Source organism: Perna viridis, chromosome 9 (assembly GCF_037379345.1).
Source record: "Perna viridis isolate PV_CMFRI_1.1 ecotype Kerala chromosome 9, ASM3737934v1, whole genome shotgun sequence".
NCBI classification, from domain to species: Eukaryota; Metazoa; Mollusca; class Bivalvia; order Mytilida; family Mytilidae; genus Perna; species Perna viridis.
Window position 1 is genome coordinate 40,602,404 of NC_142453.1, and position 15,496 is coordinate 40,617,899.

A 15,496-nucleotide genomic window follows, 5' to 3' on the forward strand; every position below is an offset into this window, starting at 1 on the left:
AAATGCACCAATTCTGACTTCATTATACCTCAAAGATTTTGACTCAATCTTAAGCCAGACAAATTACACTTATGGTCACAGTATCATATCAATTTTCCCATAGACTTCAATAGTGAAGTGCATATTTTTAGGATTTTTAAAAAAATATGTAAATTGATTCAGTAAAACTTTCACTTACGTAGCATTTCTAAGGACATGTGAAAAAATAATTTCCCACAAAGAAAATAGGGTGAGTCCACGAAGATCGGACAAAAAAGTAGTCTTGAACTATAAATAGCCATTTTCCCTACTTTCACTTTCGTTTTGCACTCACCAAACCAACCTTTTCAGTGGAACATTTTTATGTTATTATGTTAGATTTTCTTTTAAAAAAGTTCTTCATCTTACAGTGTGATGTTTGCTCTATTTTATAAGTCATTGTTCATATCTTTTGACAAAACATTAGTTTGTAGAGAGGCAAAAAGAAAATGCACTATATTTTTATAGCATCCACGTTTTGAAGTACACCCGCTCAGGGATATGCAATACGATACTGGTACCTATTACTAATAAACATTTCAATATAATCATAAAAGTTGTTGTTTTTTCTTCTAGAGTATTCATTTCCATACTGAAAATTCAGAATATCATTGCCCTGCTACAAACATGACTTTTCTAGTAAAATTTTTATATAGGTACCCTATTCCAGGCATAAGACTAATATCTCAGTGTTAGCCAGAAAATATTACTTTTGATAAAAAGCTGCTGCATTAGTCAAACTAAGCAAATTTGTGGTTTATTCTGACATGGTAGATACATGAGCTGTACTATGAGTTCCAAATCATTATTTAATCCCCACTTGTGAGTTCCATATATGGAAATATTAATATCCGAACCTCCTTTTTTGTCTTTAACTCAAGGGAGCCTCTTGTTTAAAGTAAAGTATATGTACCGGTACAACCAACTGTTCTAAACTATAGATATGGTCATTTCAATTATAATAAATCCAGAAAAAATTATACCAATATCATAGTTTTAAAAAAATATAGCTTTTCATATGTAGAAAATACAGATTTTAAGCCATTTTGGTATCCCAGGCAGATACAAATGGACCTCAATATGACAGGAAAGGATTTTTTCTTTAAAACAGATGGCTATGATACAAGAAAAATAGTTTGCTGGTATAAATATTGTAATAATATTTGTCTGCTTTAGATACTTTTTGAAAAAATTCAGTTTTTATATGAAAAAACACCATTACTTTTCTTGCAGCATTAGAATCTGTCCATTTGAACCACTAACAAAGAGTCCACTAAAAAACTGGCTGTTGTTTTTTGTGACATTTCTGTATTTAAATCAATCACACAGTAATATGGCAACTCATTTTAGCTATTTATTTGAAAGAAAAACAAAAAATAAAAAAAAATATTCATCTTTTCATATATAAGAGGCAATGTATGGAAAATGACTATTTTCAAGTCCTAACTACATACTTAAAATGTGTTGTAACTTGAAAACTATCCTTTATGCAGGAGTATTACTTGCTTCAGGTTACCTGAATATAGATATGCTCATCATAAATAGTCAAGATAATAATTTTATTGAAATGATATCCTACAAATTCATGAAAAGAAAATGCATTTCCAAATTTGGTAAAGATTAACCATAAATGCAAAAAACCAAAGCTACCACAAAAAATCAGGTTCAAAGGTTGGCTAATTCATCTTAAAAGTGTTACCTGCATTGGAAAACTACTTTTTCAGCTGGTAAAGACCACTTGCTGAATATCCAACTTTACTTGAAAAACTGGCTTACTAGGTCTCAGTATTGTATTAATTTTCCCATAGACTTCTATAGTGAAGTGCATATTTTTAGGATTTTAAAAAAAAATATGTAAATTGATTCAATAAAACTTTCACTTGTGTAGCATTTCTAAGGACATGAGAAAAAATAATTTCCCGCAAAGAAAATAGGGTGAGTACACGAAGATCAGACAGAGAAGTAGTCTTGAACTATAAATAGCCATTTTCCCTACTTTCACTTTCGTTTTGCACTCACCAAACCAACCTTTTTCAGTGGAACATTTTTATGGTATTATGTTAGATTTTCTTTTTAAAAAGTTCTTCGTCTTACAGTGTGATGTTTGCTCTATTTTATAATTCATTGTTCATATCTTTTGACAAAACATTAGTTTGTAGGGAGGCAAAAAGAAAATGCACTATATTTTTATAGCATCCATGTCTTGACGTACACCCACTCAGGGATATGCAATACGATACTGGTACCTTATGTTACCCATAGATGTAGGAAGTGCAGTTACTCCCCCTTATGTTACCCATAGATGTAGGAAGTGCAGTTACTCCCCCTAATTTCTTATATTATAATTAAAGTCAAAGGTAAAGAACAACATTCTAAGGGTAAATGATTAAAAAATTTAAGTGATTTTTAATTACTACAATTAAAGAATCAGGCTTGTACTTGTGAAGCTGTGGTAAATGATATACATGTATTTCTGAAACAAAAAACTCATAAATAGTCCTAATTCTTAGTACAGAAAAAACTCATCATTAGTCCTAATTCGTAGTACAGAAAAAAACTAATCATTAGTTCTAATTCTTAGTACAGAAAACACTCATCATTAATCCTAATTTGTAGTACAGAAAAAAACTAATCATTAGTCCTAATTCTTAGTACAGAGAAAACTCATCATTAAGTCCTAATTCTTAGTGCAGAAAAAACTCATAACTGGTCCTAATTCTTAGTGCAGAAAAATCTCATAATTAGTCCTAATTCTTAACATTAAACTGAACATACAGGAAAAAAATAGTCCTTAAAGAATTAAAGTCACAAACAATAAAAAAAACTGCCGTTAATGAATTCACATTCAATAAAAAACATCCCAGAATTAAATGAAACAAAAATAGACAACTATTATAGGGTATGCAAGCCTCGTTCTACTTTCATTTTCTTTACCGGAATTTACGATGTAGAACATATTGAAAACCGAGGATCAATCTGCATTTTATTGTTTATTTCCGGGTACTCGAAATGCTGTATAACAATGCAAAATCTTCTATTTTATATTTTTTCTTAATACCTTTATCGTGTAGAAATAGATAATTGTTATTTTTTATCAGTATTATTTACACAGAAAGATGTTTTGCCCTCAACAGTGAACTCAACGCTCTCTAAATGACAAGTTTCCATGCTTTCAAATGGTAGACTAGGACCCAATCTCGTGAAATCACGGGGTCACATGACGAGACTTACATACCCTATTACAAATATTTATATTATTCAAATACTTAATACAAAAAGGTAACTTTGTATTTTAAACTAAAAATATAAATGTAGGTATTATTATCCATAAAATTCATAAAATTCATCATTTATGTCTGCATGGGTGGCTTGATCTTACTGGTAAATCAAATTCTCATAAATTTTATGACAAAATTAAATTTGCTTCTTTAAATAAAAGAGGTAAATTTTGATACTTAAATGAAATATGAATATTTTCATGAAAGTAAAAATACAAAGGCTTTTGACTGACACAGGAGAGTATTTTGTATTTATATATCACTACACACTGGATTTCTCTCTTCATACTTCCAGCTGAACTGTTTCCATATCATGTATCAGGACTAAGAAGTAGTTTTATCATATTTCAACTGAACACTCCGGTTCAGAACTCATACAAGGCTAGTCTTAATGGAGATTGGGTGCATTATATTTCTTTTCTACTGAAATATGATCATAAAAATTTTTTTTGGACCTTTATCAATTTCATTCTAATCTGTGTTTGATCCTTATGTCATGATATATAATATGAAAGATGAACAACTGCATTTAAAAAAGTAATTTTCAATTAGGTAAACCCCAATACAGATCTTACCAAAATTAATGCTTATCCTTACATAACTTTCAATGCATTTATTAAAGCATTTATGATGTTCAAGATCATTTTCTTCCTCTGCACCTATTTCTTACCACAAAATATCTTTAAAAACTGCTTTATATTTCAAAATCCAAATAAATCTTACAAAATCTGGTTTAAAATTTACCTGGTCCTAGACTTTTTTAGGTTTCAAACCTATGGTCTATTTGAGGGAAATCAATAGTCATCAAAAGTTCCAATTAAAAGGTTTGAAGGTCCAAGACCCCAAGTAAATAATATTTGAAAGTCTTAGAAACTGAATGTCCTGTACTTCTGCCTGCCACTAATAAGGTATGGAACTTCCATTGTATCAACAGTAGTGGTTGGATTGGGATGCTAAAGGACTGAGAGGCTGAATGATTTGGATGCTGAAGTATTGGGATGCTGAATGATTGTGACACTGAAGGATTGGGATGCTGAAGGATTGGGAGGCTGAATGATTGGGGTACTGAAGTACTGGTGTGCTGAAGGATTGGGAGGCTGAAGGATTGGGGTGCTGAAGTATTGGGATGCTGAAGAATTAGGATGCTGAAAGATTGGAGTGCTGAAGGATTGGGGTGCTGAAGGATTCAGATGCATTTCATTCCATCATTTCTAGAATTACTATTAGAATGGTTTTATACATACTAAATTATTTAAATCACCACTAGAACATTTTGAAAGGACAAAAACAGTGTGTGCCATATTTTTTCTTCCTCAAGCCAAACTCCTATACTGGGCTGTACAAAGGTACATGAGTTTAAAAGTGACATTTAAATCCATTCTAAACCAAGAAGATTTCTGAATGAAATTATGAAAAGATATCGAGTAGCAGGATAAAAAATGTTCTGAAACTTGGCCAAGTGCACCAGGTGCATCATAATAAAATTTGATGTTAAATATTAAAAGATAACTAGTCTACTGCAGGACATTACAATATTAATGGTGTGAAGATAGAAAATATTTATATACTCTTAACCAATTCATCTCTTATGGGAGAAAAGTGGAAGAATGGACCGCTTTATCAGAATATTTCTATTTTATGAGATCATAACATTATCTGAGAAGTATTCTTTTATTCATTTTACTTAGTGTAATTTAATCTTTTCAATAATTTCCTATTGTAAACTGTAGAACTCTACAAGCAATTATAAAACTGAATCCGAATTAACAGAACAAAAGCTGCAGCAACTTGTCATGGAAGGAATATGTAACAGTATAATTATCAAAATATGATGTTTAGCATAAGCCTACTCCTATCCTCTCCAAAAGAAAATACTGTTGTTCAAGTTTCTAAGTAAACCATGCCTTACTTTGCTCCTACCAATACAAGTAGTTTTATCTCTTGCCTTCACTAAATCTAAATATATATGTAGTTTTATCATTTCCTTTCATCCTCACTATAATCCTATAGTTTATCACCATACCTTCATACTGTTCTCTTAGCTTTCTGATTCTTCCCCGGATCTTTCTTCTCTTTGTAAAGTCACTGCATTCTTTCAACTTTAATGACAGGAAAATAATTATATAATAATGTACATTTTTCATGACAATAAAAATGGAAAGTTCCAAATATCATTGAATGTCTCTGGTCTAAGATAGAAACTTTAGTCAGATATCTATACTAGTCTTGGCCTTATTTCAATTTCCATTTGTAGTTTATCTGTTAATACTCCTATGTTAGGTTTTATAACTGGACATTACTTTTGAAGTGACCAGGGAGTTCCTTTAATACCATGGTTAAAGATAAATGTTAGTTGAAAACAATTTCATTTTTTCATTCCAATGCTGCTGCAATAATTTGACAAAAACAGTTTTTTTTTAGTTTGTTTATCTTGGAAAGGGCTACTGAAATCAGTTTGAACAAGACTACATAGCTATATGCCCCCTCCCAATGCAAAAAAGTTGGAAGTGTGGAAGTCCAATAACTCCTATAAATTTTGTTAAATCAAAACAACTACACATGGTGAGTAACAATCCTACAAAATTTGAACAAAATCTATTGAGCGGTTTCAAAGGAGTTGTGTCCATGAAGTGTTCCTATATAGTAAGTTGTATAAATTCAACAAGTCCTACATGTATAACTCCTGTAAAATATGCAGTATCAAAATGGTGGTGCAATATGACAACTACATATAGTGACTAACAATCTTACAAAATTTGAACATAATCCACTGAGTGGTTTCCAAGGAGTTGTGTCCACAAAGTGTTCCTAAACTGTAGTATGTACAAATGGAACAAGTCACAAAACTCCTGTAGAATTTATTGAATCATAATTGAGGTGCAATATGATAAACTACATATGGTGGCTAACAATCCAATAAAATTTCAACATAATCCATTGAGTGGATACAGGCATGCATGAATGGACGCACAGACACCAGTATTTTTATGTCCCCTTCCCCATTGCTTATGGTGTTTTTAAAATCTGTGACAACAGTATTCTTTTGGGTCTGTTTTACCCATCATTTTACCCTATATAGTCTACACTGATAAGATTACCTGTGTCTGTAAAGCTTGCAGCTGTTGTGTAAATTCCCCTTCAGTCAAAAATTCAACTGATCCTTCCTGATTTGACTCTTGGTCTCTTAGGCAATCACTACATTCTTCCTCCATAGAATCTGACCTAACTGTATCAGTTATTCTATTTTCTCTATTAAGGTTTTCATTTTGTCCATTAGCTGACCCTTCAGCTGCATTAAAATCATTTAAATTCCTCCTAAAATCATCTTGAACTTGGTCAATGTTGAATAATTTATTTTCTTCTGAATTTTCACTATTTTCTTCCAGCGAACTTTGATCATTTGACATCAACTGAGAACAATTTGATGAGATGTTTCTATTATCCACATCATAAACATTAACTATAGTATTGTTTGTTCTACAGTGGGACTCTGATTCATAACAAGGTGAGTCCATTTTTTGTCTATCAATGGAATTATCAGTATTAGTTTCTGATTTTAAACATGAGGTATTATTAGGTTCTTGGTCAATATCTATAGAGTTACCATTTATTTCACTACTAGATACTTTTCTATTGTCTATAATGAAATTCTGTACATTATTTTCTGAAGTAACAATGCTGAGAGATTTACGTCTCATTTCCTCGGTGATAACAGTGCCTCCATCTTTACCATAGTTCATGGAGTTCTGTTCTAATGATTTTCTCCTGATTTCATCAGTTATAACAGTACCCCCATCATGTTGCCCCTGAGTTTGCCCATAGAACTGATTATTTTTCAGAACTTTCAAAGAATGAGTTCTCTTCACAGGACTTCCTGATCGTTTGTTATCCTGATCATCATGGTGACTGAACACATCATTAAAATTGGCAGTTTTTGGATTTCCGATGCTACCGATTACCAACTGGCTTCGGAAGCTCTTAGTTTGACTCTCCATGTTTGTTGATGTTTTGGCAGTCTGTCTTGGAGATGTTATTGCACTGTTAGGTATGTTTGAAGTGATTTTTCCAAAACTAAAGAATGTGCATACTCGTTTCCTTCTTATTGTAGCATCTACACTATTTTCCTTCAAGTCAGAATGGTTTGAATTGTTAGAGTCACATTTATGACTGTTATCAGTAACTTCAGTACTATCAAATCTATTTTTAGATATAACATTCAAATTTTGGTCACATGGTGAAGTTTTTTCTATAAATGAAGATGAGTTTTGAACACCAGTACTTTCAAGACATTCAGATGAACAATCAGCTTGATTTAATTTACTTCCTTCACTGTTATCAGTATTTAAAATTGAAAATGAAAATTTTGTGTCCCCTGAAATTTTTTGACATTCGTCTGATAATGTTATGGATGTATTTGGCAGTAATATATGGTTATCAGAACACTTAGTTTCATTTAAACATTTTACAATTCCATTTCTATTATCACTACTCTCAGTACAGAAAACATTAACGCATGTTTCAGAATCATTTTCAGCAGTTTTAAGCTTTTGTGATGATGATGACACGGCTTTCACATTTCTAGGACGGAATGACAATGGTTGAACTCCACCAATACTATTCCCATTTAGACCCTGTACTTCACGTATAGCATTCCTAATTCTCTTCCTCTCTTCAAACTTCACACACTTGGCAAGCTGCAAAGACAAAGGGAGATAACTTTTGAAATAATTAAAAAATTGACAATGTTATTGTTATGTATCCATGTATAGCAAATGCTAGTGGTCAAGATTGATGGATCTGTATAGCAATTTCTTGAGTTGTACACCCCAATAATACAACAAGAATTTTTCCAACACTGAGCATAAATGCCTTGAAATTCGGAAATTCAGTAGAATTCACGAACAAAGTTTAATCCTTACAATTAGTGTTTTCCTTTTTAAATCATGACTGATAAGATGAGAAAACTTCAAGGACTTGAGCAACTTCACTGGTAGTGTACACAACACAATATGCTGGTACTATCTAACATCCAATGACATTGTCAGATAAAGCCACCATTGAATTTATCAGTAAAGATTTAGGTCAAATATGGAAATTTATGTTTTATGGAACATATTAATAATAATCACATTTAACTGTAATAGACCAATAAAATAGATAATGTCATAATGATAACATCAATAAAAAACATCTTAATAATTTAGACTACTGTCAATTTAGTACAAACATTAGGATGTTGTTAAAAACAAACTGGTACCTTGAACTCGGCTACAAAAGAACAAAATCTAGAGAATCAACTCTCCCCAACATTAATGAAACAAAGGATTAGGAAGGCAAAAAATGCTTGACCTATCTAAGTAACACAATTCTTCCAAGCAATGAAATTTGTAATGAACTATGTTAAGATACTAACAGAATTAGATGTAACACAAACAGGGTGAAAGTTGACGGCATGCATGAAAATATTATCACTCTTATGGACCTAAACAGCCTTTACAAAATTGGGTCTAGCACTAACTGTACAAATAGTAACACAATTGCTTGTGTATAAACAGGTCTGTTGAAATAGTCCATGGTGTCCAGTAAATGCATCACTTTTAACATCACAAGTCAAATTATATTTACGTTTAAATATTTAAAATTTAAGTTTTATACATCAAATGTAATTGAACTTCCATTCCACATCAAAATTTTTAGTTTTTGCATTCTTGCATGGCAGTTATCTGTTAAGACCATACATTATAAATTTCCAAACAAATAGTTAAATCACACTCCATATTGTCATAACTTTATACTTCATTTAATATAAGTCTAATATCATATTTCAAAAACAAGTATTTTAGTAAAAATAGAATATACAATGTCACAAAGACAGTCTCTTAACTTACCTTCCATGATTTATCAACATCAGTTAATTTATGAACATGACTTCTTTACATAATTCTAATAATTGGTCCACATTCATCACTGAGGATCTGACTAACTTACTTTCAGGATAATAAGAGAATGGATATAAGATTTATTTCCCCGTCAAAACAATCTGCAATGATCTAGATCATTAATTCATTACTATATCGTCCAGTGAAGACTTACAATAGTTCATTTTCCATGTTCAAGATAGACTACACAAAGTTCATCAGATAAATTTGTAATTCTTCAATGACTGTCTGTGACCAAAAAGATGAAAAATTCCATTGCATAACTTTACTCAGGTTAAGTTTGACTTACATACAAAATAATCTTTGTGAACAAGTCTAAAATATCAGGAGGGAAGTGTTGTAGATAAAGAAAAATTCTCAAGTGTTCGTGATCCCCAACCCCTCTCTGTAACACAAAGGTATTATACCATAACTTTATACTTGAGTTTTGTCTGGAATGATCAAGTTGTCCATGTAAGATGTGTTCAACACTTCAGATAAAGGGAGACGATGATAAAGGACAAAGCAATCAAATGCACCCTTATACTACTACAGTAATTAAAATTCCATGAACACGCCCTTGGCCATTAACATTATTAGTTGTAATTAAAATATTAGAATTTACACTTATCACTTGACAAATAATTTGAACAGAAAGATCTTCTCATAGATTGAACAAGAGAAAATTCAAAGCTTTTTAATTAGTTGTAAGCATTGCATAATACACTTTTGTCAAAGTTTAAACTAAGCGATTAAAAATATGTCTGTCAAGTGTTAAGATAATAAACACATAGCACTTATAATAGTAACTGACTGTTCATACAATCAAATATCTAGATACTATGGTAAAACTGCTGGTCATTAAAAAATAATATTTCAGGCCCAAGTTCATTTATCTCTGCAGTTGTCTATATGTGAGAAGTCCTATTAAAAAGGACTAGATCACCTTTCAATATATACTCAAATTATCACCAATAAGTAGTATGAAAACCTCGTACAAAATGACCAAATAAAAATGTAAGAGTAATCTCCCATGGAAATTGAAATATTTTTATTCCATGTTAAACTTTTATGCTAAAAATTTAATGGCTTCATTAGGATGAAAATCATGTGAAATCTACATAAAGTAATGTGCACTTTCCTATCTATATGTAATCACGGTTAGTGGTTGGCATTGTAACCATAATTTTGTAATGTTCAGAATTTGGAAAAAAAATATCAGAACTCTCATCTGAAATTTTGGTTTCTTGAGCATCTATAAAAACAAATGATACTGACCCACAGTCCGTACACCCCTGTATTATAAATAGTATCTATGCATTAACCTGTTTCATCATAAGGACAAATTAAACAACTACCATAAGTACTGTTATTAATCCTTGGTCTCACTTTGTAACAAAAAACATCTTTTCAATTCTTTAGATCTCCCATATATCATCAAAGATAGTCTTCATATTTCATACAATTTGTCAATGGATAAATAAAATGTTTTCTAATGTGCCCTTACCCCCTTCGGAGATTACTGAATTCAACCAGAAATATTGGATTTATCATCCAATCTCTTGATGTCAACTATTATCAGAATTTAAATCTAATTTCATTTTTTCTCTTTAATATTTCTATGTCACTGCTTTATCTTGTCAGATGGAAATGAAGATTTAAAAGTAAGCTCAAGAACATTATCATTGCAAAATTGTCCCAAATTCATTCCATTGACTCCATTGTTTAGGAGTATAGGGAGCACTCTACTGCTTTGTTAAAACATTGATATGCAGTCTCCATGTAAATGTTGATATCATTATGAACTCTATATCAATAATAAGTTCAGAGGGTGTAGACAATTAGCAAAGATGGGCAATTTATTCCAATATTTTTATAATGATAAAGTTATAATAAGGGTGTAGTCAATGTTATAAGTATCTCGGTTTAAATAAACATAAGTTCAAGTTGACATTAATTGATAGTACATTGCATAACAGATGTCACATTATAATATGTATCAAGGAGATCAGCCTCCTTGAACTAAGGAATAGACAGAGTAACACTCCTGGGTTACCAGTAAACAGAGTTCCAGTATATACTGATATCACAATACACTTTCAACTTGGGATTTATGTCGAACATTCTATGTGAACACAATATTTAAACAGTGTAAAAGTTTGTGACAAAAATAATTGTAATTAATAATGTATCATACATGAGTCATAAAAACGGCCAAGGTATGAATTTTAAGGTTTAGAATTTTAAAAATTAGTTTGCTACCACTGAAGAATATTGCATTAGAACCTGAAATCACATACCACAATATGGAACACCATGTTGAAGTTGAGTGCCAAATATATCTAGTGGCTTGATTTATAGCTGCTAATAAAAGTGTTACGAAAATATTTTCTCCACACGGCCCGCCTGATATTCAACATTCTTCAAGCCAATAATAAACCTGAAGATTGGAACAATATTTGGTCAACTTCATAATAGACAACCAGTCAGTTAGGAGTGTGAACAGTCATTCTTAAGTGTGGGGATTAACTGACCATGACCTTGAGACCCTGACCTTTGACCTTTTGACTGATGGTATACATTTTGTATTAAACTGATGGTAGACAGGACAAGATGTAACAATTTGATACTTTAAAATTAAATTGAACTTTTAACTTGAACCCATCTAATTAATAAGCATTGTCAATAGTGTCCTTTAAATACACCATATGACTATTGTTTTCTGAAGATGAAGAAATTTGACAATGTAAGCATATTCATTGATTAACCTTAACAAGACAAGCCTCACATGAACCTGACAATCTGACGATACCAACTAATCTATCATACCTCGCTCCTCCGATCAACCCATTGTTGATCCAAAGATGACTAGCAAAGCAGAAAATAAATAAGGACGAACAAAATATCTTAATAATATATCATTTATTGTAAAGGCGTTTTATTCTATGCATGGTTAGTATTGACAAACCACAATTATACTGTATGTTAAGTTAAATGGTACTGTTCCTTAAATTGATGTATCGAAAATATGTCTGAAGGTGAAATTAGTAGTCTTGTACCCATTTACTATAAAAATATGAAACATTCAATGAAAACATCAGGTTCTCAAACACCATTAACGAGTCTTCTCATTATGTTTTATGATATAAGGTATATAAATGAATCCTCACTTGTAAAGGCTAAACAAATAAATCTATCTTGGGATTTTTACAACAAAGAAAACAGGCGACTGTGTTTTTTGTCATTTCATTCATGAATTGTCAGTACAAGTATGACATGTACTTTACAAACCAGCTTTTAATGACAAACATTAAACATTATACCTTTTAAAAAATGTCATGTAATTTTATTATACTACTTATACAATTAAGTAACTAGCTGTCTGTGTAAAGTGTGTGGGAAGCCAAAAATGAAAGTCTTTGACAAGATATTTCACAAACCTCATTACATGTTTAGAACTGTCACAATAGTAGGGATGGTCAACTGTACAAGGAGTAAAAATAAAGTGTTACTGAACGAGAGAAGACTGCATAATGAATGATTTCCTAACTGCTTCTATTGTCTTCTTCATTTGTCCCTTTAACAGCCTGTGCCAAAATTGCAAAAACAAATTCAGCTATTAGTCTGAATCGTAAAACACAACACCTACAGCCTGAATCAATTTGCATCTGATCCATTCTCCCAGTTTTTAGTGGAATTTGAGTTGTTCATTAAATGAAAGATGCACAGACTGCTTTAATTGGAATAAACATACCTGATTATCCACAGAGAAAATAAATGTAAAATATTTTTGAACAAATTGACTGAATTACTTCCCTTATAGGGATAAATAAGTTTATAAACAGTGTGCATAGACTAATTATATCAGGCTGACTTCATTGCATCAGTACATGGTTTGTGTTAAAGGTAAATCATATCTACTTGACAGGGGCAGATAACTCAGGTGACATTTGTGGTTTCAAACTATCATTGTTGATAAAAAAAAAAAAAACATACTTCTTTAATTTTAAGATAAAAAAAAAAGTTGAAACTTTATTGAAGGCCTTAAGCATACAAGTCGTGTTTCAAAATTTTTAAAAAATGGTATTGTTCAAATATTTTTTGTGTTTATATACATATATTTTAAGTGCATGTACTTACTAATGAATGATATTAACTAAAAGAAGATGTTTTCCTAAACAAGATGATTATGCTCTGCATGAACCCTTCTACCATCACTTAAGTTCAATGACTGTAAGCCTAAACAGTAAGTCAAAATTGATGATACTTTTAACATGACAAGGATCACCTGTGTATCGTGAGGTGTAATTTGTGGTTTTGCACCTATTAACAATAATGATATGGGACATCAAATAACATTTTTGTCACCAAAAGTAGTTATGAATAAATGCAGCACAGTAATAGACAGCCCTGGAAGAGTTTGTCACACATGAACTTGGTGATTGTTGAAAATTATTTGAATAACTGTTAATAGAATCAAAAGATGACATCACCTAGAGTGACTGCTTCTTCACTTATAAGGCAGAGTAGCAATAAGAAAACACTTTTGAGCCTAAAACTTCTATCAGATATTCAATTGAACATAGAAACCATACCTCACACAAGAAAAGCAAAACAAATGACTGGGTCTTGTACCATTACATGTATTTTTAAAATTTTTCACTTTGCAGCATAAGTGTCTACTATATAAACCCGAAGATTAATTCTTAGATAGGATGTATCTTGGGGTCATTTGTCATTCTACTACTCTGTTTCCCTAACTTTAGTATGGTTCTGTCTTAAAATCTGACAGGAAGCAATTCATCACCTACTTGATAATATTTTTGTCTGGTTACAATAGTATTAAATGGTGTACAAATTCTGGTGGGAAGTACTTCCATCCTTCTCCCAGAATTCAACTCAAACTTAATATTAAAGATCTAATTAAAGCAACTTTCAGTATTTTCCTTTTGAAGGGCTTCCAGTCAATTTTTTTTTTGTTTTGTGCAAAAGAACAAGTATGATCACTTACTGCCTGATTTTGCACAATTCTTAGATGGAACTATATTTAAAACAAGAATTATAGCATGATCAAAAGCGAGGAAAAAGCTATTTAAACACCTGATTGACTAGTAGTCCAGAGAGAGGTCTATCACCTCTGAGGTCATCTCAGTAGCACTCTATAAACCTCCAAAAATTTTACTTAAGGCATCCATATAATATTGTTATGGCAAGCGATCCAGTATAAAATAATGGATGTGACCTCTCTTTCATCTTTAATTGCTCATTTACAAGCTACAAAGGGTGTTGACCTTATATATCTCAAATTTACAACAGGATATTGATACTCACATCTGAAGCTGTCTGGTCTGGTCAGCTTACTGGTAAATGCAGTTAATGTTGAAAATGGCATTGCCTTACATCATGTAAATATAACAGTACTAGTCAAACAAGAGCCAAAAGACAATTGTGCACACACTTCATCATTTTTTTTTTAGATTCAGGACATGAGAAGGAACAGTAATCAGGTGAAACGTAACACATTCCCCAGCATATTACCCAAATACAAAATAGTGAATACTTTCAGTGATCATCAAAAGGTCTTTCACAAGTTAACAAGTGAAATAAGCTCTGAAAGTCCCTGACAACAAAAGTAATAAAATCCATGGTAACAGAACGATGACATTTCTTCAAAATAAACTAAAAAGTCAAATAACAAACGAAGACACATTTATGACCAACATCTCCTGACTGAAACCTTTATCTACTAGGCTACATATAACATTGTGCAGACCTGACCATGGCTCATTTTAAGCAATAAAAAAATAACTAAGAATGACCATACCTTGTATACACACCCTCTCCTATACAGCTGCTACTGTAAGGAGACATAATTCTCCATTTGTCCAGCAATTTAAAAAAAACCATGCACACTCAAGAAACTAATATCCAACAGTAAGCTAACAAAACACACATTATAACACCTGAACCAAAGACCTTTAGATTTCAATATAATATTCCTAATTCCCAAATTATGACTCCATTGGCTTAACTCTGTAAAGGGTCTGAAATCTATGATATGATTTATAATCCATCAAAATTTAATATGGGTACAAATTAAATCTGACAGAAATCTGATCAAATCCATTTGTGAATGAGGTAATCTGAATATAACTTGTATCATACAACAATACATGTTCAGTAATCTGTACAGGACACAATGGGAATTAGAAAGTGACTAAGACTTAGAAAAATTTGATCTGCAGGCCATGGTTTAAGTCATGTGTGCAATTTGTCATGCAA

At 31.5% G+C, this 15,496-nt stretch overlaps 1 protein-coding gene across 12 annotated transcripts in view; it reads right to left on the minus strand.

Annotated features, from left to right (window-relative positions):
* LOC148608511 (uncharacterized) overlaps positions 1 to 15,496 on the minus strand; it is a 117,053-nt gene that overhangs the window by 86,093 nt on the left and 15,464 nt on the right. For all 12 annotated transcript variants that reach the window (XM_088546420.1, XM_088546411.1, XM_088546424.1 and 9 more), the window contains exons 2-3: positions 6,395 to 7,990; positions 5,320 to 5,395 (exon numbers count right to left, since the gene is read on the minus strand). In XM_088546420.1, coding sequence (XP_088402546.1) covers positions 5,320 to 5,395; positions 6,395 to 7,990 — 1,672 coding nt within the window. The remainder of the gene's footprint in view (positions 1 to 5,319; positions 5,396 to 6,394; positions 7,991 to 15,496) is intronic.